Here is a 25,741-nt window from a genome sequence, read left to right on the forward strand (position 1 = left end):
TTAGTGAATCACTTTCCTTCCTCATCTCTAAATGTTGGTTTTCCCAGCTTCTTTTAAGAAAATCTTACTTTCTATGAGAAGCTAGTACCTCCCTCTAAGATTGTCTCTAATATCTATCTATCTATCTATCTATCTATCTATCTATCTATCTATCTATCTATCTATCTATCTATCTATCTTATTGTTAGTACATAGTTGTTTACATACCATTAGATTATGAGCTCCTTGATGTTAGGTATTGTTTTTGCCCTTTTATGTATCCTTGGTTCTTAGCATAGTTTCTGGCACAAAATAAGCAATTAATAAATGATTCTTTACTTGAGCTGACTAGGTCTTCTTATGTTACTCATGTTGAAATGTAGCAGCTATGCATTGCCCCAATCACACCACGGGTGTCATAGAAGGTCATCCTACTCTGTTTCCATCCTGGTCCAGTTTGTCCTTCCTTCGGCAGCCAGATGACCCTGTATTCCCATGAACTTACCATATTTGTACCAGACAAGAGAGATATCCCATTGGCTTTAGTCCTACTGCAATCTCAGAACTTTCAAGCTCAAATGATTTACCAGCCACAGCCTCTTGTTATCAGGGATTATAGGTGCACACTATCACACCTAGATATACAATCAATTCTCAGATGGTATGATTTCCAATTCCCTCACCATCCTGATAATTCAAAATCCCTCCTAAAAATCTATTACCTAGCATAACTATGGGGGTATGGCACAAAGGAGTCATACAGTGGGAATTCTATCAAAGGCACTCAACAAGCAGGGCACACTAAGCCACATATTTCAATTCAACAAACATTTATTACATTTCTACTATGTTCAAGGCATTTGCTGGCTGCTGGAAATACAAAGACAAAAAACCAAAATTCTTTCCCTACAGCATCCTTGAATTTTATTGAGGGATTAAAAAGTAAATACATAGGAGTTTCAAGAGTCAAAGAATATTAGCAACTAAGGTGATTAGAAAAGGAGCTTGCTTAGGAGCTAGGAATTCTAAGAGGCAGAGATAAGGAGGGCTATACAAAGGGATATATACTCTGGCTATACAAAGCCTCAGAGGTTGGAATCCCATCTCTGGATGGAATCGTGTGTATGGGAAACAGCAATTTATTTGCAATGTAGAATGCATGAGGGAGAATAATGTGAAATAAATAAATGTTTGAAGAGCAGCTGAATCTTCAGTGCATACATGGAAGCCTTAGAGTATATATTATACATTTAAGGTGTATGCACCGAGTGGCTACAAACTCTGCTTCTGCATAGAAATTTGACCTAACTGGGGAATGCCTCTGTCACAGAGAATGAAAGAGAGAAGGAAGGATGAAGGGTGGTCTGCAAGGGCTGGTGGGTGATATTTAATACAATATAGATTTTGTATGCATTAACAAAACTGGACTGAGCTCAGAGTGCACATGAGGCCATTTCATCAAGGGCCCAATGCACACCAAACTGTACCAAATGTTTACCTCATCAAGCATCCGTGTTACTGTGTCCCCAACACGATGATTACTGGATGGGGGTAAGAGCTAACTATTGTACCTCAAAAGTCCTTTGATTAAAACTGAGGTCAAGAAAGCCATCAGCTCCCTAATGGTATACTAATATAACAGGGGACAACTAGGTGGTGCAGTGGACAGAGTGCTGGACCTGAAGTCAGAAAGACTTATCTTCCTAAGTTTAAATCTACACTAACTATGAGATTTGGGGAAAGTCATTTTTGCCTCAGTTTCCTCATCTGTAAAATGATAGGAGATGGAAATGACAAACCATTCCAGAATCTTTGTCAAGAAAATCACAAATGGGGCTCACAAAGAGTTGAACATAAATGAAAAATGACTGAACACCTACAAAAATGTAAAAGAGATGGTGAGTTTGAGCATGAGTTTAGGACACTTCTGATCATAAATGTTCTTTTGTCTCTTGCAGGTTCATGTGTAAGAAGGGCAATAGGCCTGAACATGTTACTGAGTCACTTCCAGTGACATTACAGTTTTATTATTAGTGTATTCAATAAATTACATTGGCTTTTTTGGGTGTTTTATCATACTGCTGACTCCTACTGTCCTTGTCTTACTGACCTCCACTAAAACCATTAGAGTTTTATTACATATATATTATATATATATATATATATATATATATATAGAGAGAGAGAGAGAGAGAGAGAGAGAGTTTCCTAGCCACTTGACCTCCATTAGTCTGATTAAATTTCTAAAAATTAAATATCATCTTATTAAATTCTTACCACCATTCCATTTTTGCATATTTTAGATACTAATTCAGCTACACAGGGTATTAGAATTCAAGTATGTACCAAAGGATGAATTTGAACCCCAATTTATATGACTCTAAGTGACTCACTTAACCCCTCAGTTACACACACACACACACACACACACACACACACACACACACACACACACACCTCCCCTGGAACTCTGGAAGACTCTAAATTGCCAAAAAGTTGCTCATCTGCATTGAAGGAGAAGAGTTTCCTACTCCATTGAAATGGTAGGTTAGTATTAATGTAGACTTTTAATTCCCCACTTCTAAAAATGACATCATATTATAATATCTGGATATCTGTATGTATACATACATATTTGTTATATATTCACAATTTTATGTATTTTTCTTAAACAATTCTATAAAATAAATAGTTCAAGGATTATTATCTCATTTTATAGATGAGGAAACTAAAAATATAGATAGGCAGATAGATTAGATATAGACATAGATACATACACACATATCTAATTTTTATTCCAGTTCATCTCAGCAAATTACCTATTTATTTTAATTACATTTCCCTTATGGATATAACTTTATTCTCAGTTTTCAAGTATGTTCCTCAATTGGACTGTTTTTTATTTTACATTCAATGGAATTTTTTTCCTGGTCTCAGTTATTTCATTTTTATTTTCAGTTTCAAATTCTTTCCCTCCCTTCAACCCCTCCACCACCAATGAAAAGATAGTCTCATGCTGTCCTATAGTATATTATTGTGGGTTTTCAAAAAAATTCCTTAATGATATAATAGATATTTATTACATATTCCACATAAGATAACTCATTTTAATGATATTATATGGATACATGTTTAAACATTTTGGTCTGTTTTTGAGTAAAAATTTTTATTTTGCCATAAACTGCCAAATAAAGGCATTAATTTTTATCTTCATGACTGTGCTCTAGGATGCCCCAATATTTGGTTAGTATCTCCAAGCACCCCATCCCATTTAGGAAAGAGAATTTGGGATAGGGGAGGGGGAACCAATTGTTGGGACAATGTATTTGTAAAAAATGAATTTCATTGTGTCACACCCTTTGGAAAATGTACTTTTCCTTTCCATGTGTTATTTTCTGGGGAGGGCATGTGTTTACATGTACAAAGTACATGAGCTAAGATGGGTTTAAGCATGAAGAAGTAATCAATAACAATAGCTAACATTTATATACTGCTTTAAGATTTTCAAAGCACTTTTCATAGTTTATATCATTTGATCCTCACAACCCTGGGAGGTAGGCACTATTATTTATTATCATTTTACTTAAGTTTAAGAGAGGACAAAATCACCCAGCTAGTAAGTGTTTGAGCCATGATTTAAATTCAGGTCTTCCTTACTCCAGGTCCAGCACTCTTGCTCTGTGCTACCTTGCTGTAATGATTCTGCTTAAACTATTTCTATCAGAATGGAGAATAGGGTTTATATCACATAATAGCCACAGTTCTATACTTTACTTTTCATTAAATCAATGTAAAGAAATATTTATAATAGGGAAATGAGATTTAGAATTTATTCATTCAACTTGTGGCTCTGCTATTGGACTTGGCTGGAATGTACATCTTAAAGCTAAAAAAATATCCCATTTGTCTATGATTCATATTTTAAAACCTGTTGAGAAGCAGCATGACCTTTCCCCACGATTCCATCATCTATCTTGGTCATATCTGCATTAAACTTTCCCACAATAATTTTCTCACCTCCATTTTATGCTCATGAAGTATCTGACATCTGCATTTGCTCACCTCATGTTTTCAAGCCAAAAATTTTATTAGGAAAGAATTGCTTTTGTCATCCTCTCTCATGACAGAAATCAAATGCATTATTAACATGAAATCCATAGTTGGATTAGATGTGGATATACATACAAAGTATTATTTGTTATAGTACGTTTCCTCGAGATACTTGTAAAATATTTGATTCATTCCAATTTTGACACAAAAATTTTGAGTTAAAAAGAAAATTGTAAGATGAAGAAAACTAAAATTTTACTTTGTTTATTCCTTATATCAAATCAAAACAACTATTACTTTCCTTAGCAATAAAGGTATTTCAATTGTCATTTCATTCTATTCCCAAATGTTATTAAATTAAATTTATTTTCTGGAACACTTTTCCATGACTTTTGCATATGTGCATCCTATAATTTGAATTTATTTTTAAGCTTATTTTTCCAGATCCATTAAGAGAAGAATGATTTTAGATGAAGATAAAAGGAAAGATTAATAAAGGGGGGAAAACACATGGAAGAATATTTACTAGGAAATGGGTTCAGATTAGTTGATAGTCTCTTCCTCTGGAGAAGAAAATGATATTCAGTCATGAACATTTTGTATCCTGGGGATTTAGGCGGTCTTTAATGTTTAAAATACAAGATTGCCCAAACTGAATGTCACATCATTATTATAATCAAAGTTGGCCCTGGATTGAGTTGAGAAAATGGCTTTGGGATGCATGGAAGCTGAGGCTGGCAGATTGATTTCTTGAGCTCAGAAGTTCTAAGCTACAGTGGGCTATGCCAAATTTGTGTGCAGATTAAATTCACCATTAATAAGGTGAGCCCCTGGGAAATGGGGACCTCCAGATAGCCTAAGGAAGGGTAAACTAATACAAGATGAAAATAAACCAGATGGTGATCATTAATGGGATTGGGCTCATGACTAGTCCTTGCACTTAAACATGGAAGAGATGATAAGGAGAAAGGGTGGGAAGTGGGGAAGAAAGAAAGCGGGGGTGGAAGGAAAGAATAAAGAGGAAAGAGAGAGAGATAAGTTGTTCTTTCAAGAAGCAAGGTAAAACAGGTATAGACTATTGCATATACTATCAGACATGGTGATTGTATTGATTTTGTTTAACTGATTTTTTCTTAGTCTTTGTTACAAAAAGTGACTGATTATATAGAATTGAGAAGTTATATGTGTGTGTGTGAGTGATATAAAAACCAAAAGATATCAATAAGGTTTTTGAATGATACTGGATTTGTTACAATGTATAACAAATATTAATGATAATGTTCTAGACAACTAGAGTTATTTTTCAATAAAGGATTTTAAAGACACATGGCTCAACTAAAATGATACTCTATGAACGACACACATTTAACTAGAATGTATAAATAGGCATTTAAACCAATTGAGTATTCTCAGCCTTTATTTTTCTCATTACAAATGATGTGGTGGAATAGATTTGTTTTATTTTAAATTTGTAACAAACAGGTCAGCTGAGGGAAAAATTAGGGGTTCAATTGTATTTGAACAACTAAATAATGTCCTGAATCTTTCAAGTGTACAAATGAATACAAATAAACATCCTTACTGGTCAGGGTCTAATCTTAGTAAAAAAATGCATGTCAAAATGCTGCTTAAAATTGAACCTACATGTCTAAAGGAAGTATCAGATTGAATTTAGCATTATGCACTGTGGGGGGTGTCTTTTTAAAGCTAACAAATAGATAACACCCATCTTAAAATGGCAAAACATAGTATTATATAAAAACTTCCAAGGTCCAGAATAAATGTGTGCTGCACAGTAGAGGTGGCATCACTTTCTAAAAATCCTTGCTCTTAGCAGCCACTAATGAGTCCCTGATGTCCTGGCGGTTATATTATCAAAATCTGTTTACTGTTTACTTTGAAACTACTTGACTTCCAGATCCATCCCTCTGATCTACAAAAAGATTCTGGTGTTTCATGCTGATCACAATGAAAAACACAAAAGAAAACTAAGTGTTCTTAATTCTGAAGGTTTATGTTCACTTTTTCTTTGTTAAAGATGAAAGGATACAAAGGACCCAGGATTATTTTACAGACAAAAAGACTTTCTATTCTGTCCACGAAGCAATGTTATAAATGGGAAGACAGCCAGCTATTTAAAATCAGATGTTGTTAGAGTGTAATAGATGCTACAGACCATGCAGCCTAAACAAAATATGCCTTTTTCACAACTGCTATTTTCAAATACTAAAAGGGCTTCATCGGATCAGCTCTCAAGATTACAGCACTAGATGCATTTTTGCAATTAATCCCTTTTCCCTGGCAATCTCTTCCCTGAAAAAGGTTAGGCACTGAGTTTTCTAACAACAAAGGATGGATGAATGTTAGCTGTGAAGTGTGAGGCTGAATAAAAATGGCTGAAAAGAAATGTAAGGGAAGCTAGGGGGTAGCCACACCCAGTTCTAATACAGTCTGTTTCAGGGGAGAAAAAAATCCATTATGCCAGAGGGTATTGTTCAACAGATGCTCCTCACACCATTGTATTTTACTAACAAATAGAAGCTAAATGCTTACCTCATTGGGAGCCTGAAAAAAAAAAAAGTCATGTTCGATTGAACAATAATATATAGCTACGCCACAGTCTTTTTTCAGATTAGGGAGAGCTGTTCCCTAGAGCCAGTCTCTTTTGTTTGACCACAAACACATACCTTGGAATGGGTGTGTCCCTCTCTAAAAGGATGCACTAGAGAGCTCTCTGAAATGGGCTTCTAGGAGATTTCCTTCTCTCAGAAGAATTTAATGTAGAGAGCTACACTGTCCAGGGAAAGCATGGCAGCAAGAATCCGGCAATAAACCCCAGAGAAGGGGAAAGCCTAAGCGAATGCTAGATAAACGAGTAATGTTTCTACAAGGAGCCTCCGGGACGGGCAAAAATGAGGCATCATGTACCACCTTCGAAAATGAAAACCAGACAACAAGATCCAAACACCAATTTGTGATTATAGTAAACAGATTTACCACTCCAGTCAAAAACTCCTGGTTACAAAAGCATGCAAAGGTCCCACAGGTGTAACAATACAAAATGGATGGAGTCCTTCTATGAGATTCTCCCATGCAGGCTTTCCCCTCTCATTGTAGGCATGCATTACTAGAATAAATATAATACCCTGACATTTCCAGTTGCTCCACAGACAGTCCATCTTGGTAGAATCGGCACTGGCCTGCATCTTGGGGTGGCGAAGGAAGTCTCTCTGTTGCTTTCTGTCAGGGTACTTACTGTGCTACCACTTGGGCATTCCAAAGCATGAATAGGTTAGTGGGTATCACTGCTTCCTTGCACTGGCTACAGACTGATGCTGTAAGCAGAACAGGCAAAGGGGGAGGGCATATTGTAAGTGCTGCAGTCTTCACTGCAGCAAATCAGCACTGGGATGTGATTGCCCTGGGGAGCTGTTGCCTATGAAAAAAGGATGCAGTTGCCTTGCAAATTAAATGCGTTTGTTGGGCAGCTCAGGTTTGTTCTACCCTGGAAATGGTGAACTGATCCTGACTGGGAAAGACAAAATCAAACTGGTATGAGAGGGAGAGGAAATCAAAGGCAAGGAAATGGCAGAGTGGAGGGAGGGAGTCTCCTAGGTGCTTCTGAGGATTAATTATAGCTTTAAATAAAATAAAAATTTTTCCAGAAATTTCTCAAGACTATGAAGAAATCCAGTCATTTCTGTGGCTTAAAGTTGCAGTACATTGCAATGTGATTTAATAATTTGTTGAGTCATTTTTATAAAGCTTAATGAACACCTAAAATATTCACCTAGAAAATTCACAACCCTTTCCCCCAGGCCCCCAAATAAAAAGTCTAATGAGCAGTAACACAAATATGAAGCAAAGGCTCTCTAATGAAATTAATATTCTTTGGTTCTTGGCCCTCTGAAGAACAATATTAAATATACCTGAGAAAGAGATTTCAAAAACTTTTTTTTCAGATTTTGTTTTTGTGCAGTCATTTCAGTCATGCCTGACTTTTTGTGACCCCATTTGGGGTTTTCTTGGCAAACATATTGGAGTGGTTTGACATTTTCTTTTCCAACTCATTTTACAGATGAAGAAAATGAGACAAACATGGTTAAGTGAATTACAAAAGGTTACATAACTAATAAGTGTCTGAGGCAAGATTTGAACTCAGGAAGATGAATCTTTCAGACTCCATGCTCTGGCATTGTATCCACTGTGCCACCTAAATGACCTTTTTAGATTTTAGACCCAAGCAAACTATTTTTCATTCAACAAAATTAAACATACACAAAGTAGATAAATCTGATAAATACAAAGTGAATTGATGAAAAGTTTAGAAACTGATTATATGGTCAGTAGTTTGGATATCAAATAGAAATCATGAAAGCAAATAGCATTGGGCCTCACCAGGATAGTCCTGAGCTTGCCCTGGGGTGAGAAGGTGGGAGATGCTACTTGGGATATAGTTTGTTTCAGTCTTTCAGAAGTCCAGAGTTTTTCAAGAATATGTCATAGCCTAGTTGACTATAAAGAATCCCAAACTGAATTATTAATGTTCATGCCAGACTAAGTTCAAATCATCCCTGAAAAGACTTGACTGGTATCTCTAGCCAGTGTATTTATTTAATCCAGGCTTAAATTAGAGTTGGGCTATTGACCATCTTTCCTGGGTGCTCCAAATTATACGGTTTCTTAAGCATGTCCCACCCTGGAATTACATTTTCAGTATTGACTACAAAAACAAATCTACCTTCCAGAGGAGGGTGATCAGTGTTCAGTCTGTATTTCTAAAGAAAGACATGAACAAATCAGATTTATTAAAGCAAATTGCCACAGTCAGAATTCTGAAAACTGAAGGAAAAATGTAATTTCAATATTAGAGGAGTATCAAGTACTTGAGATTATGTTTTCAAAGTTTTTATTAGAAATAAGTGGGCCAAATAAAAATTAAATTAAGGGGTAAAAATGTTATATATATATATATATATATATATATATATATATATATATATATATATATATATATATATATATGTTGGTGGTGGAATAATGCTTTAGACTTCCAGCATTGCCAGGATCTCAACAAGGTTCTTCCTATCATCAAAAAATGAATTATTCCTGAACAGCTGAACTAAGATCTATAAATTCTGACTATTCACTACAGACAGCCTTGAAAACAAGAAACAATGTGACCCACTTTTCATGACTATTAATTAAAACCTATTCTCCCTTTCTTACTTCGCTCTCATGGTTCCTTATTGATTTCCCTTTCAACTTCAAGGATCTCTGTGTATTCTGTATTATTTCTGATTTGTCTCCTCTGATTCTGAGTACTTCATCTTCTTTTGGCCTCCTTCATTTGATTTTGCCATCCTAGACCAAGGGTGGTGACCTACACGGTGTAATTTGAAGAGGCTTACTAAAAAAAAATTCCTTCTTCTCAAAAGAATTTCTGTCATGCTGCCTGAAATAGCCGCAATAGAAATTCAAACATTATGTAGTATTAGAAGTGTCCAGGTAAAATGCAATTGTTCCAGAAGGATATAATACCTTAATCCATCATCTATTAATCTTAGGGGGAAGCAATTTATCAGATTTTCTAACAAGCCCTCCCAGAATGGAACCTATGATAGAAAGAAGTCCATTTTTCTTGTGGGAAAGCAGAGTGTGGTGAGCATGAAAAGAATGGTAATTTAGATAGATTTGGTATACAGAGCACTGCATTAAAAGGTAGGCCTGGTAGGTACCCTGTCAATGGAGGGTCTTTGGCAGTCAAGGGGCCTCATCAGAGAGGAAACCTTGAAGGAAAGAATGTGAAAGGTTCAGCAAGCTGGTTCTACATCTTAACTTTGCTCACATGTCTATGTCTCTGGCTCTCAATAGAAGAACACTCAATAAAAAAATTTAAAAAAAAAAGAGCTGAGACCTGGCTGTGCCTTGACCATTTAGTATTTCTCTCACTACTCTTCTTTATAACTTCCTTTCAAGTACACCCATTAGACCTTTCTTTTCCCTTCAGTGATCTTCAAAGAATTAACTCTCTTCCCATTCCTGACACATGGATCCTACACTAGCAATACACTCTGGGCAAAAATACAAACTCAGCAAATCTCAAGAGTACACATTAATGATGTTTACAAAGAACATACTTTTTAAATAAATGATCTTAATTTATCTATATCTTTTCTCCTTTTAGCATAGAAATTTCTTCTGAAGAAGGAACAGTGACTGAGTATCACATTTTAGAAAGTCTTGGGACTGAAGAAGTTTAATCAACATTACCTGATGATGATTTGACATCTCACTGGAACTCTTTCTCCCTTGAGTCCCAGCTTACTGGGTTTTTTTTTTAATGAGTGTGTGTGTGTATGTGTGTGTGTGTGTGTGTGTGTGTGTGTGTGTGAGAGAGAGAGAGAGAGAGAGAGAGAGAGCCAGATTTCCAAGCTGTGTGACCCTGGGCAAGTGTCTTAACCCCCACTGCCTAGCTCTTACTTCTCTTCTGCCTGAGAACCAATACATAAGATAAGGTTGTTTTTTCTTAATGCCAATTTGGTATGCCATTCTGTTTTCTGTGATTCAAGTACTATTCCACTGTATGGCATCAGTGCATGTATCTACTGATATAAAGTATACACTGTATAGTATCAAATGAGTATAAACATCAGCATGTAGGTGGTCCAGTGGATTAGAGACATAGGTCTGGAGTCAGGAAGATCTGAGTTCAAATATGCCCTCAGACATTTATTAGCTGTGATGACCCTAGGCAAGTCACTTAACTTCATTTGTTTCAGTTTCCTTCTATAAAATGAACTGGAGAAGGAAATGGCAATCCACCCTAGTAAAATCTTACAAAGAAAACTCTAGACGAGGTCATGAAGAGTCATATTGAAACTAATGAACAACAAGAAGTCTTCAAACTTGATACCCAGGTTACAATTATTTCTTTAGTTTTTGGAATGAAGAGATTCATCAATAGATGACTAGTGATTTGTTTGGGGGTTTTTTGTAAACTAGTTTTGTTTGAAAGTTTCCATTTGGGAATGCTAGAATAGAATAAAAATTAAAGGCTGATATACTCATAATAACTTTTCACAGGATACATTTCTTGATTTAGTCAATCAACAAATATCCATTAAGTTCCTACTATGTCAAAATATGTCCATTAAGTACCTACTATGGACCAGGCACTGCATTAAGTTATCTCAACAAAAACAAAAACAAAAACAAAAACAAGAAGGAAGAAGCTCCTGACCTCAAGGAGCTTATACATAAAATATAAGTAGATACTAATTACTAAATAAAAGTAGATACTCATTTTAGCATCTCATAAGTACTACTAAGTAGATACTGAAATAAGTAAACATTAAATTTAAACAAAATTAATACACAGCTTCACTCTTTTCCAGATTGTCTCTACCTTACTTCCGAAATCTCTTCATCCTAGAAGCCCTCTCCAGTTCTAAAATTATAAATAGGAAACCATGTATACATACAAGTACCCATAAAACATACACAAAGTAAATACAGAGTCATTGAAGGAAACACCAACAGCTGGGGATAGGGAGATAGGGAGATCTATGAAGTTCTCATAGAGAAGGAAAGGAAGTTAGGAATTCCAAGAGTCAGCAATATTTCTTAATATACAGAATGGTCTCCATTCCTAATAGGGACCTGGTCAGCTAAGAACCAGGCGAATCAGAACTGACAACTCTCTGCCTGAATATGGCCATAGAATTTCCATTGCTCTAGACTTGTAACTCATAACAGCATATAATAAATAGCCCAAAAATCACTGGTAAACTTTACCGAGGAACTATAAAAATTCTTGTAACGATCCATTAACAGTTTTCTTTTTTGTACTTGGGGACATTAAACATGGGGAATGAAGGAGAGACAATCAAACAAAATGATTTAAGCAAAGTGCTTTGAAAACCTAAAATCACTAGATAAATTTGAGCTGCCACTGCTGGTGCTGCTACTGCTACTGCTACATTAGACTGTTAGTTCCTTGTAAGCAGGGACTATCTTTTTTCTTTGTTTCCCTGGCTTTTAACACAGTACTTGGCACATCATAGGTATTTAATACATGTTTTTAGACCAACCACTATCATTACTCTTACTTTAATAATCAAGGTTGCTTTCAAGTTAAAATTAAGCTAAAAGATTTTTCTGAATGTAATTATCACTGATGCAGTGAAGTGAGTATAAGGATCAGCATTTGGTGGAGAGATAAGTTCAATTTGGATTTAAAATTAAACATGAACCCACTAAAGGAGATCTGAATCAGGCTATAATATTATAATAATATAATATAACATTATATAACATAACATTATAATATAATGTAATGTAACATAATATAACGTATTATATCATATCATATCACATTATTATATCATGTTATGTTATGTTATATCATATTATATAATATCATATTATTATATTATATTATGTTATGTTATGTTATGTTATGCTATGTTATGTTATGTTATATATAATATGATATGATATATGATATGACATCATATATCATATCATATCATATAATGCAGGTGGGTGGTGCAGTGGATAGAGGGCCAAACCTGGAATAAAGAAGTCTTATCTTCATGAGTTCAGATCCTCAGATACTTAATAGCTGTGTGACCCTGGGAAAGTCTTTTAACCCTGTTTGCCTCAGTTTCTTTATCTATAAAGTGAGTTGGATATGGAAATGGTAAACCACTAGTATCTATGCCAACCAAACACCATATTGGGTCATGATGAGCTGAGCAAGGTTGAAATAACTGAACAAGTCAAATAATAGAGAGAAAGGTGACCTGAGAGTCCCATTTAGTCTCAATCCCAATTTTCTGCATGAGAAAACTAATGCCTTAAAGATATTGGATGATTCCATCCAGAGTCATAGTTAGTTACTACTTTGTTTTGTTTTGTTTTGTTTTTTTAATCTGGAAAAAATAAAAATTTATTATTTATAAAAAGAGTGAAATGAACAGAACCAAGAGAACACCATACACGGCAACCGAAACATTGTTAGAAAGATGGCTGACTGCCCACTTCTAGAGAAAGAATTGATAAACATGTAAGATAAAGTTTTATGTTATATATACATAGGTGTACATATGTCAAATGTTATCTTATTTAGTGCAAAGACAAAGATACCTGGGAGCTTAAACAAAAGATAAAATAACTGAAAGAACATATTTGTGACATTTTACACCTTTCTAAGGAATAAATGCTCATATTGAAATTTTAACATGATGCACAAAGTGAACATTCAGTTAACATTTGATTAGCTACTACTTTGATTTCAACCTGCAAGTATGTATTATTAGACATCTAATATGATCCAGGCACTATATTGGGAAATACCAAGACAAAAATCAAGTCCCTTCCTTCAAGAAGCTTACATTGTACTCAGAGAAAATAGCATGTACATATGAACATTAGGTATAAAATAAATACAAAGTAACCAATCAGGGAGGGCATATTTGTATTTGTATTACTATTTCCACAAAAGGATGTTTAGAAATTTCTGATGCTTCCAAAAATAGAGTGAATCATTAAAAAAACCCCAACAATACTCTAATGATTAAAGAATGAGGAGCCTGGAGCAAGCTACACCACAATAATACAGAACTCAAGATCTGATGGGAAGTCAATAAATGGTATTAGACCAATAACTAGAGTGTAATAGGGAGATGAATGTGTATTGATTGATTGAAACCAAGCTCTTTTGCATAGTCTTCCTTCCTTCCACTTGATAGAGATACTGTATTACAGTTACAAATTAAAGGGAAACCTCATATAAAAGAGACACTGTTACCTCTACTTGCTTTTAAATTCTGTGATTAAGAAATACCCAATCAATTTATTTTGGGAATAGATACATACATATATACTTGATTATATATATCATGATAATTATATGTATCACATATCATATATGTCATATATACACATGGATATGTATTCCCAAAATAAATACACAACTTTGGAGAATACTATAAATATATACATATATGTGTGTTTATATCCACAGGAATGCATTTATATGCATGTACTATATGTTTCAGTACTATTTAACAATAAATAAACTTGCTTGCTATTTATATAATCTCAAGATATCTCTTTATCCTGGCTCCTAAATAGATCATACAGCCTTTACACGTTTTCAAAATTCTTGCCTTAAAAAAAGAGACAAATTTCAAAGGAATAAATATTTCATCAGTTATTAGTATAAAGTTGCCTCAAACCATTTCTTCCATTGAAAGTATATTAAAGAACAATACTGAAATCAGATTGAAAACTAGGATATTATTGAATATTTAAAAGAATATAAATCCATTCATTAAAGAAACATGTGTCTACTTTGGGCCAAACACTGTGCTAGACATTGGAAACATAGATGGAAAGAGCAGATCCTCTTCTTGAAGAACTTATTTGCAGGTATGCAAAGAATCCCTGCTCTTTAGAGAAGCAAATGTACAAAAAAATAGACTAAATCGGTGGCACAGAGTTTGATGAGACAGCAAGGCAAGTAAACAAGTAAATGAGAATGTACAATCAATGCCTCTCTTTTTATGACTTAGTTTTCAAAGAGGACAAAAGAATATTTCTCCTCCAGTGATCCTGGGTACTCTTTACTGGGGGGCACCAAGACACACTGAGTATAAAAGAGATGAAAAATTACCATTACTAAGAGAGTGCTTTTTTCCATGTTTAAGTAAGACAGTGGTTTGGGTGGGCACAATCTGGTGAATGGTGAAGACAATAGGAAGCTGCAGTTTGGGTAATGGTAGAAACATGACTAAGAATGTAACACCATAGGAAGACATATTCATCTAGAAGAGGCTGTTAGTTTACCTGTTAAAAGATGCTCATCCAGTGAAGAAAATTATTGGAACAGTAAACAAGTAAAAAGGAAGACATATTCTAAATTCAATTCCCTGATCAATTTATTTCACCTAAAGGCTGAAGGAACTAAAGGGATTAGAATAGCAAATGGTTAATTGTAGGAACTGAGTGAACCAAACTGACTTCATCTTGTGATTCGGTCCTGATACAAGCTTACTTCCTTTTCTATTCAACTATGGACAGATTCTGTCTTATGAGAAAATTTTATGGAATTGTGAGCATTGAGAAACTGGACCACCTGTACCTGCTGTTTAGAGACCCTTAACCAAGGCTATGTTGACTGGAAATTCAGTCAGTTCCTAAGACTGATATAAGGTGTTTTCTCATAATTTTATACCTCAAGCAACCTATTTGTCTTATCCAAAAACTGGCCTGATCCTGACCAATCAGTTATTGTTTACACATTCGTCTGATTGTTTGTAGTTACTTAGGGGAAGAGAGGGACGCCTCTTAAATTTAGGAAATTGTACCTGTTCACCCTCTCCTTCCCAACTTAAAAAGTCCCTAATCTTCTACCCAATTAGAAATCAGATGTCCAAATGTTGTATTATTTCTTTTTAAGTAATTGATCTTATTTGATTAATTGTTTAATGTATAAGAGTCTGTTTCCCCATGTATTTGGGGTCTAGCCCTTAGTTGAGAAAGGGACCAGGTCCCGATCTGAAATTCAGCAATTCCTGTATATCACTTAATAAATCAATATGCTCAGAAAATTGAACCTTTTTTCCTTAGTCACTTTAACTTTTGATTGTACATAGCCTATGAGAGGTGGAAGACAGATATTTATGAACCACATGCCTAATTTTTTAATTCCTTTGTTAAAGAAAACATATCTTTAACTTGTCCAAAGGGGCAAGTGCAGAGGACCACAATCTATTCTTTCTATTGCCACCTGCATTTGGAAGCCAGAAAAAGGTATGGCGATGATGGCCATGTGAGACATACAAAAAACAAAAATCAAGGACAGAATGTTTTTTTTAAACCCTTACCTTTCATCTTAGAATCAATACTGTGTATTGGCTCCAAGGCAGAAGAGTGGTAAGGGCTAGGCAATGGGGGTTAAGTGACTTGCCCAGGGTCACACAGCTGGGAAATGTCTGAGGCAGATATGAACCTAGAATCTCCTGTCTCTAGTCCTGACTCTCAATCCACTGAGCCACTTTGCTGATCCAAATGATAAATAACCTCTGGTGTGTATTTTTGTTTACTCTTCTTGTCAGGAGAAAACCAGACCAGAGAAAACTACAGGTGTTAATTGTTCTAAATTTGGTGAGTCCTACCTCCTGGTTAAAAAAACACTCTATTCTTTCTTTGAATGTCAGAGTTCCATTTGTGGTTATGAAGTTGTACCAGATCTAGATTCAGTGTCTATGTTTGTACTTGCAGAGAAGATTTGCTTTTTCTCTTGGTGCAGAGTGTGTGTCCATAACAACTTGTCATATGGTAGGGTAAAATTGGATCAGGCATCCTTAAAATGACAGACGCTCTGCATCAAGTGACAGTGAGGAGCTAGGAAGAAAGGCGATTTGGAGGGTGGTCAAAGGAGACCACTGGTAATGAAAAGTGCCCATACATACCTGAATATTTTATAGAGGCATTTTTTGTAGTAGAAGACAAATAAAAATGAAGTAGACGCCTGTGTCAGTTGGGGACTGGTTGAACATATCATGGAATATTATTATGCCACAAGAAACAATGGATATGATAAAGACAAAGAAGCACGGAAGGACTTATTTGAACCAATGCAGAGAAAAATAAGCAATAAACAATGGTAACAACAATGGAAATACAAACATACATATATGTGGATGTGTGTATATTGTCTATACATACATATACATATAATGTATATACAAACATATGTATAAATTCATACCTTCTGTCTTAGACTCAATATTGCATATTGGTTCCAAGGCAGAAGAGCAGTAAGGATTAGGCAATGGAGATTAAGTTACTTGGTCAACATCACAGCTAGAAAAGATCTGAGGCTGCATTTTAACTGAGGCCCTCCCTTCTCTGGGCCAGGCTTTCAATCCACTGAGCCACCTAGCTACCCCTCAAACATATGCATATATAACCATGAAACAATCTAAAGTAAATATTGGAAAATTACAAAGAAACAAGACTATCCTTGAAGAAAAAATGAAAAGACTCTTGTAGATATGAATGTATTTTCACACTTATTTGATGCATCTTAATGATTTTTTTCCTCTATTTTTTTCTTTTAAAATAATTGCCACATAGGCTGGCTCTCTCAGAAGGGAATAGGGAGAAATATTGAAATAAATTTAGGTGATGGAAAAACAGAAGTAGTTAAAAAATGAAGGTTATAGCATCCTGGGAGATGTCACTAAAAACATCATCATCATAAAACTCAAAATAGTTTTTATCCTGGGTGTGATGAGTTAAAAGAATATTTTTTTAAACCCTTACCTTCCGTCTTGGAGTCAATACTGTGTATTGGCTCCAAGGCAGAAGAGTGGTAAGGGCTAGGCAATGGGGGTCAAGTGACTTGCCCAGGGTCACACAGCTGGGAAGTGGCTGAAGCCAGATTTGAACCTAGGACCTCCCGTCTCTAGGACTGGTTCTCAATCCACTGTGCTACCCAGCTGCCCCCTAAAAGAATATTTAAAAAGTGGATGACTCCACTACTGTCTCCTAAGTTATAATAGTTCAGGTGAAATAGAAAACAAGAAATTCTGGAATTTGAAGAAACATATCTGCACAGAAGAATAATTGGTTAAGCGTCTTCTAAAACATGTTTTCTCTATGTCATCATCCAAGAACTACAATACTAGAGGAATAGGGAGCATTTTAAAATGAGATAGTTAAATCATTCTAACTTAGTGAGGTCTTGATAGGTTTTCCAGAACAGTGAACTCAGCTAGGGCCAAAGAACATATTGAATTTTTAAAAGCATTTATTAAGCTGTATAGTAAGACTGTTAAAACTGCAAGAGATGGTAGAATTCTAGGCCATGTGACTAACAAGATATTGGACTAGACACTTTCCCCAGATACCTCTAACATTCAACTCTCTCCCCCCACCCCAACAAAAGAAGAATTATGTGCCAGATGTAGAATACTTATAGCTGAGTCAACAGGACAAAACCCCCCGGAAAACCCTGACAAAGTAAAATCTAACACCAGAGAATGCTAATAATACTTAAAGTGCTCAATAAGCATCTTTACCCTACCAGCTTCTATATACTCCTAGAGGGCCACAGAAACCAATGAAAACCTGACTGGCTAGTGACTACATTGTAATCCCTTCTTGCTGCATGTAGAGATTTGCTCTATATACTTCACTTCCTGCTCGCTCTATAATATTCAGTAACTGGCATTGGAAGACACTGTTTCTAGCCAGACATTGAAGGTGTGTGGGGAGGGGGTAACCTGCTGCCTTTTATCTTGGGAGGCCTCTAGATTAGACACTCTCTAGATTAAGAAACTATCTAGAACAGTCTCCCTACCCTCAAATTTTTTCAAGAAGTAGCTGACACTGATTTAGTCCATCTAAAGCCAAAGAAGAGAAGGTAAATCAGGGAACTGAAACATAGCTGGGGCACATCCTGTAGTGCCAAAAGTTTCTAAAGGCAACGGCTAAGGTTACTGACACTTAAATCTCCCAAAGTTGAAAGAGGCCAATGCATGTAGCAGGCAAACTCTGGCAATGTACATAATACCAAGAGTGGAGGAGTAAGAAAGGGAGTGATAAGGAAACAAAATAAAGGGTTGTAATGTCAAAGATTTCCAAGGAAAGAACATTCAATGAAGCACAAACAGATAAGTCAACCAAGAGAATAATAAAACTAAAAAGAAAAAGAAGTACTAAACTCTCGAAGGCATTACAAAACACTTTGAATGAAAAAATATAAGACAAAGTGAACTGATGAAACATTCTGGGGAATCTCAAGAGAGTATGTAATAATAAAAAGATTGATCAGAGTAGTTGAAAAGAAGAAAGAAAAGAAGAGAACCCAGTAATCAACATCTCTTTCTCTCTCTCTCTCTCTCTCTCTCTCTCTCTCTCTCTCTCTCTCTCTCTCTCTCAATCTCTCTCTCTCTTATCTGTACATATCAAAAAAAGGAAAGATGAAAAGATATGGAATATGAAAATATTAAAGTGGATAAAAATCTGGGGAAAAAGAGAAGCAAAAGGCAACAACACTAAAAGAATAATCAGTTCCTCAATATTTATTAAGCACTCACTAATAAATGATATCTATATAAGTAAAAGCCATTGATTTTGAAGATAGGGCATACAAGAATATATTATCACAGAAAAACATTACAAATAAAAAAATCCTGAGAAACAGAAAGGAGAGAATAATACAACTTTATGGAATTTCTGAACATTTAAAACAAAATAATGATCAAAAGAATCCAGAGGCAGATTTTCATTTGCCTCCAGAAAGAGATCCAAAATTTTCACAAGACACATAATTGTAAAATTTAACAATTCCAGAGGTGTGATAGCATAGCCAATGAGAGGAAAAAGGATCAGGGGAGCAATCTGGATGTTAAAATTGGAACATGTGATGTGGGACACAGGATAATAGCTTTCAAAAATCCCCTAAACAATGAAATATAATTGAAACAATGTGAATAGATGAGTGGGGAAAGGAGGAAAGGACAGTGTAGGAACAGGGTTGAATGAAAGTAATTTATGGAAAACTTATGGTAAGGAGAAATTAGAAAGCTATTCTGATAGTCCAGGAGTGAGGTGATGAGGAACTGCACCAGATGAGAATAGAAGGAATTCAAGAGAGAGTGAAGATGGCAGGAATTGACAAAGGATTGTATATGGATGGTGAGCTAGAGTGAGGAATCAAAAAGGGCACTTAGGTTGAGAGCCTGGATGATTGAAAAGATGGTGGTACCCTGAAAAACATTGTGCAAATTAGGAAGAGGAGACATATTAAGATATGAAGTTCCATTTGGGACATGCTGAATTTAAGGTGTCTATGAAGCATCCAATGTGAGATACCTAATGGGAAATGGGAGATGTAAGAGATTAAATGCATAAATAAATTGGAGAATCATCTACAGAATTCAATCTACAGCAGTTGATGAGATCACTAAGTGAAATATCACAGATAGCCCAGGACAAAATCTTGGAGAATACACATGGTCAGTAAACTAGAGTAAAGAGGAACAAGAAGAGGGTGAATGATATATAATATTAAAGGCTTCAGAGAGGTCAAAAGGGAATGGGACTGGAAAAAGGATTTTAATTTTGGCAATTAAGAGATCATTGGTAACTTTGGAGGGAGCTGTTTCAATTGACTAATGAGAACAGAAGCCAAATTGCAGAGTTTAGAAGAAAATGACTGGAAAGAAAAGAGGGGCACTGATTGTAGATAGTTTTCTCAAGAAATTTAGCAAGAAAAAGGAAGACATACATGCAATGATAGCTAGGAATGGATGGATTAGGAGAGGGCCTTTTTTGTTTTTAAAGATAGGGAGACACAGGCATGTTTTTAGGCAGCACAGAAATAGCCACTAAGCAGGGAGACATTGAAAGGTAGTGAGAGAGCAAAGATGATAGAGGAGATAGTCTTCTGGAGAGGATGGGATGGAATGGGATTGCTTATGCATTTAGAGGGGTTAGCCTTGGCAAAAAGAAATGCCATCTCTTCCTGTGAGATAGGTGTGAAGGAAATAATGGGAGAAAACAAGATAAGGAGAGAGAAAACACATTGAGAAGAGAGAGTTTTAGGTTTCATTTTTTTCAGTGAAATACAGTGTATGGTTCTTAGCTGATAGAGTGGAGGGAAGGGGAGTAATGGGAAGTTTGAGGAGAGATGAAAAGAGGAAGAGCCATTATGGTGAATAATGATAGTGGATCAATTAGTCAACAAAATTTATTAGACACCTATTTGTTCCAGTACTGAGCACTGTAGGAAACAGTGGGTTAGGGAGGTATACAAAGGATTTCCTTGCTTCAGTGAGAACTGTTAAACTAGAAGTCCTCTGGGATCCCTTCAAGCTCTACATCTCATTTTATAGTCCTATTGTGGTGAAAAAAGGAATGATTATGCCTCTCTGTCCCTGTCTCTGTCTCTGTCTCTTTGCCTCTCTCTCTCTTTCCTCCTGCATCTCCTTCCATATATGCATATATGTATATACATGCTTATATTTTATAGGAATACATATGGAGAGAGTATTACATATATGGAAAAAGACAGTGTTGCTTAGTATGTGTGTTTGCATGTATATTCACACACATGCAGAAAGATATGTAAGTAGGTAGATAAATACAGTTTTTCTTTTATGTTATGTATATTTCTTATATCTTATAAAAGCTATTAAGACATAAAACTTTGGGGACACCTTCTATATCTTCCCATCTAAAATTCTTAAAAGGAAGGATGCCATCTCACCCCACTAAAACAACAAATGTGTGCTCAGCACAGGATTAAAAAATAGGGGAAGTATTTGTTTGAACTCATAAAGTAAAACACAAATATGACTAAGTTTCATGAGTAAAAACACATTTTGTTTTTTAATTGGTGAAATTCCTCCGTGGAAAAAAACAAATTAATCAAATTATGCGTTTTGGAATTGAAGAATAATTTTGATTTATATATATATATATAACATATTTTATAATTATTTTTGTTAAATAATTTGTGAATGTGTATGTCAAAAACAAACAAGCAAACAAGAATTATCAAATATAGTCGTGGGAATGGTTTTAAATCCTCTGACCCTTTCAGAATTTTCTTAAGGACCTAGTATGCTGAGAGCAGTTACATATACTAGAAACAATGCAGTGGGTTGTGACGAGGAAAAAAATTACAGACTTTGGCCAGAATCTTCCAGATAATGATTTCATTCTGATGCTTGGCAGTGGCAATAGAACAGAGATGTCTGAGGGTGTATGCCCTTGGGCATCAGCATAATCACTCTCCTTTTGGCCCAGCTATAAGAGCACACTGTTGGAAGAAAACAGGTATGCAGCCAGAAGCATTGGGCATTAGGAAATTATTTATTGTTGAGTAAATAAATATCTGTGGTTTCTGAATCATGTGCCTTTAGCTCCATCTCCAGTGCACTAAAGAGGATTGCCTTCAAGTTGATACCAAATGCATTCAAACTCAAATGAGGAAAACCAAAGCAAAGCTATTTATATATATACACATACACCCTAAGAGAGGCAAAACTTTTGCCTACTTCTTTCTGCTCCATGATTTTTTTTATGGGACAACATGTCCACATTTTTCAGTGGGAGATTATTATTACTTTCCTAGCATTAACTCACACTACACTACTCATCACTTCTCAGCTGATCTCTACCCCTCTGGTATTAATGTTCTAGCCAAATAGATCTATTTATTATACCATCCATTTATCTTACCCGTATATCTTTGGCCATTATTTCCCACATCCATAATTCTCCTTTAATAGAAACTCAACCAGGGGCAGCTTAGTAGTAAATGTTTAACAACTGGATCTCAGAGCTGAGGAAAAGGTATCCAGGGCATACTTTTAAGTTTAATTTATATTATTAACACTTTCTTAAGTACAGTTAATCGACAACAACAAAAAATAAACCAAGCCCAATTTAATAGCCTTAGCTGATTTCTGACATGTAAATGCTCACAGTAAAATTTAACAATTGTCTACATTCACCAAGCCAGGTAGAATAGGCTCCAATATACCTTCTATTAAATAATCTATTCTTCAAAACCCACTCAGCTCAAATTCATCTCCTTCATTAAAATTTCCTTGACTCTTCAAGAGGAAATGATCTTTACTAAGTTGGACTTTGGACAACACTTTATCATGCTTTATTTTTCAATTATTGTTATTGTTGACCCTATCTCACTTCTCCTATTAGATTGTCAGCTATGCAAGAGAAGAAACAGTAAATCTTTGTATCTCCCTTAGTATCTAACCCAGTATGCCCCTCATAGTGGGTGTTTAATACATGTTGCTTGAATCTCTTCTAGTGCCTAGCTCAATGTGGAGTGCAGATAAGGTACTTAATAGACTTCTCTTGATCTGAATTAAAATAAAACAAAAATTTCCAATTTTGTATAGTGGACATTCAGAATATAACGTATTATGTTATCCTGTAGGATTTAGGGTGAAGAATGGCAGAAGATGCAGTAATTTATCATGGATCAAATATTATATCAAGAGAACAATATAGTTAATTTACATGATTAATGTAAATGTTAAAGATATTATTAATGTGATAGCATTGTATATTATATATTATGTGTGTGTGCGTGCGTGTGCGTGTGTGTGTGTGTGTGTGTGTGTGTGTGTGTGTGTGTGTGTGTGTGTGGTAACTTGCTTTGGTGAGCAACAGTGAGACCAAGTTAAGAATCTGTAAGCAAATACAAAATAAAGCATAACTAACTAGAATTCAGTAATGAGAGCCCTCAATTAACAGGGATATTTTTACCAAGCCGTACTTTTAGAAGAAAGGCAAATGGTAAAAAATAAATTAACAAAAATACTATTTTCAGGAATTTAGGGGGAGATGCCAAATTAGTTCATTGTAGGATAATCTAGTAAGAATTTACTGTTGTTCAGTCACATTCAATTCTTCATGACCATGTGGGCCACACTGTCCATGGGGTTTTCTTGTAAAAAATACTGGTGTGGTTTGACATTTCTTTCTCCAGTGAATTGAGGGACATATTTTAAAACAGGCATTGAGGAGAGTACTGATTTCCCTAGGACTAGTTTACCTTAACAGAAAAAGGATAAAAAATTTGGAACCAAATGCCAAAGATAAATAGTAAAATGATCAACTTTATCCATTATATTGCTCCTGAGTAGGTGAAAGCACATGGCCAAAAGCAAATTCATCATCTTTCTAAATTCTGGAGGTCACCATTAGTTTGAGAATCACTGCAATGTCCTTGAAGGAAAGTTGCATGGCCACTAATAAAAATTCCTAAAATAGCGTAATAAACAAGTGTTGTGCTTTTTAAAGATATTTTCTAATAGACCATATGGCTTATTTCAGGATCTTGCCATTTTTTTCATTCTCAATCCTACCCCTAAATAACATTTTTTAAAACAAAGACAAATTAATTCTCCTTTTTTCTCTCAAGTGCTTTGGCATCTAAACACTGTTCTAAGATTTAAAAAAAGATAAATTATGCAAAGCTATTTAAAACAACTGGCATTGCTGAAGTCAGAGAAAGGGAAAGCTAGACTCACTTTGTCAAGCAGAAACCACAGCGTCAAAATAAAGACGAGGGCAACTTTTGTCTCCCCAGGCTGGTACATGTGGAAGATTGCCAGAGGAATTAACAATTTCCCCTCTTTTTCCCTCTCTCAAAGAAGATTGTTGTTATTGCTTTTTATTTTTATTTTTTAAATATCCCAGGATGATCATTTTAGCCATGATGACAGAGAACACACTTAACGATGATATTCCTGACAAAAGTCAAGTCATCACTGATTTATAACTCCTTGTATCTGATTGAAAGTATTATTCTCATCTCTCCTTGTTTAAAATATATACTACCTTTAGTTTCATAAAGTTACGGAATTGAGTAGAACATTAGATTTCACCTGGTCCAAACCCTCCACTTCCCGCCCCCCCCCCCATGTTTTTCAGGAGAGGACAGGGAGACCTAAGATCATACCCAGTTAGGGAGCAGCAGAGTTGGGCTCCAAATCTGGACCCTTTGTTCTATAAGCAGAACTCTTTTCCTGGTATACCACTTCCATCTTAAAAGAGAGATTGATCTAAAAGACTTGCAGATAAGTAATTATTAATTCAATTACTATTATTCAGAGTGTGAATTACTCAAGTTGTCATTTTAAAATTGAATCTTATTATTTATATTTTGTAATGAACTTAAAAATCATAAGCAACTATTCCCCAAGAGTGGCATTGCTACATAAGGATAGATGCCAACAAGAAACACCAGAGAGGGCTCCACCCCCCACCACCACCCACACACTCTATTCTCCTTAGTTCTAGGGACAGGCTAATGGCTTGGACACACAATAAGCTGTGATCTTTGTTCCAAAGTCCAAAATCAATCAGAACTCAAAATTACAGAGTTTTAGTCAAAAAGCTGACATAGCACTAGTTGGAGATTGTTCCATCATCTGCTGGAGGCAAAAATGGGGTAGTTTAGACCACTGAAATCAGAGAAAATTCTGAGTTGCCCAATAAGGAATGAAGGGCAGGAAGCCAAGAAACTTAATTCTAACTATATGTAGGGGGCAATGCCCTGTTTGCAGTCATTTAATCCTTAGCATACATGTATTCTGCGGGTTAGGGTATTACCAGTCAAAATAATTTTTACCAATTAATATAGCAAAAAACAGACACTTCAAAAAACAAATTTAAAAATTTGATAGGAAACCATGAAATTTATTTATGCACAGTTTAATTAAAATTATATATAACTAATCTATACATAATATCATATAAATTTGATATAATCTACATGTAAATTTGATATAATCTACAATGTACATATATATCATTATAGAACATATATTAAATATATTGTATACATATAATATAAGACTGACTACTTTTTATGTTTCTTTATAAACTTTTTTGTTTTCTTCTATATAGATTATTGGTTATTTTACTTTTTGCATCTCTAATGCTACACACTAATTCAATAATACCCCATACTATCCCACATCTAGAACCTCACATAGTTAAGTAAAATTATCCCATACCTTGTCCATGTCTGAAAATATATGTCTCATTCTGTACCACTAGTCCCTCTCCTTTATGCCAAGAGACGGGAGGCATGTTTCATGTTTAATCTTTTTCATAATTAATTACTTGTGTATCAGAGCTTCTGATC

The 25,741-nt window shown here is 35.2% G+C and overlaps 1 protein-coding gene across 3 annotated transcripts in view; it reads right to left on the minus strand.

Annotated features, from left to right (window-relative positions):
- RTN1 (reticulon 1) overlaps nt 1–25,741 on the minus strand; it is a 285,745-nt gene that overhangs the window by 36,742 nt on the left and 223,262 nt on the right. Inside the window, exon 1 of one of the 3 annotated variants that reach the window (XM_007472965.3) lies at nt 7,175–8,267. The exons of the other annotated variants lie outside the window; for them this stretch is intronic. Coding sequence (XP_007473027.1) covers nt 7,175–7,235 — 61 coding nt within the window. The 5' untranslated portion in view covers nt 7,236–8,267. Of the gene's footprint in view, nt 1–7,174; nt 8,268–25,741 lie in introns of those variants that run through there. 3 annotated transcript variants of the gene reach the window in all.

The sequence above is a fragment of the Monodelphis domestica genome, chromosome 1 (genome assembly GCF_027887165.1).
Source record: "Monodelphis domestica isolate mMonDom1 chromosome 1, mMonDom1.pri, whole genome shotgun sequence".
Taxonomy (NCBI): Eukaryota; Metazoa; Chordata; class Mammalia; order Didelphimorphia; family Didelphidae; genus Monodelphis; species Monodelphis domestica.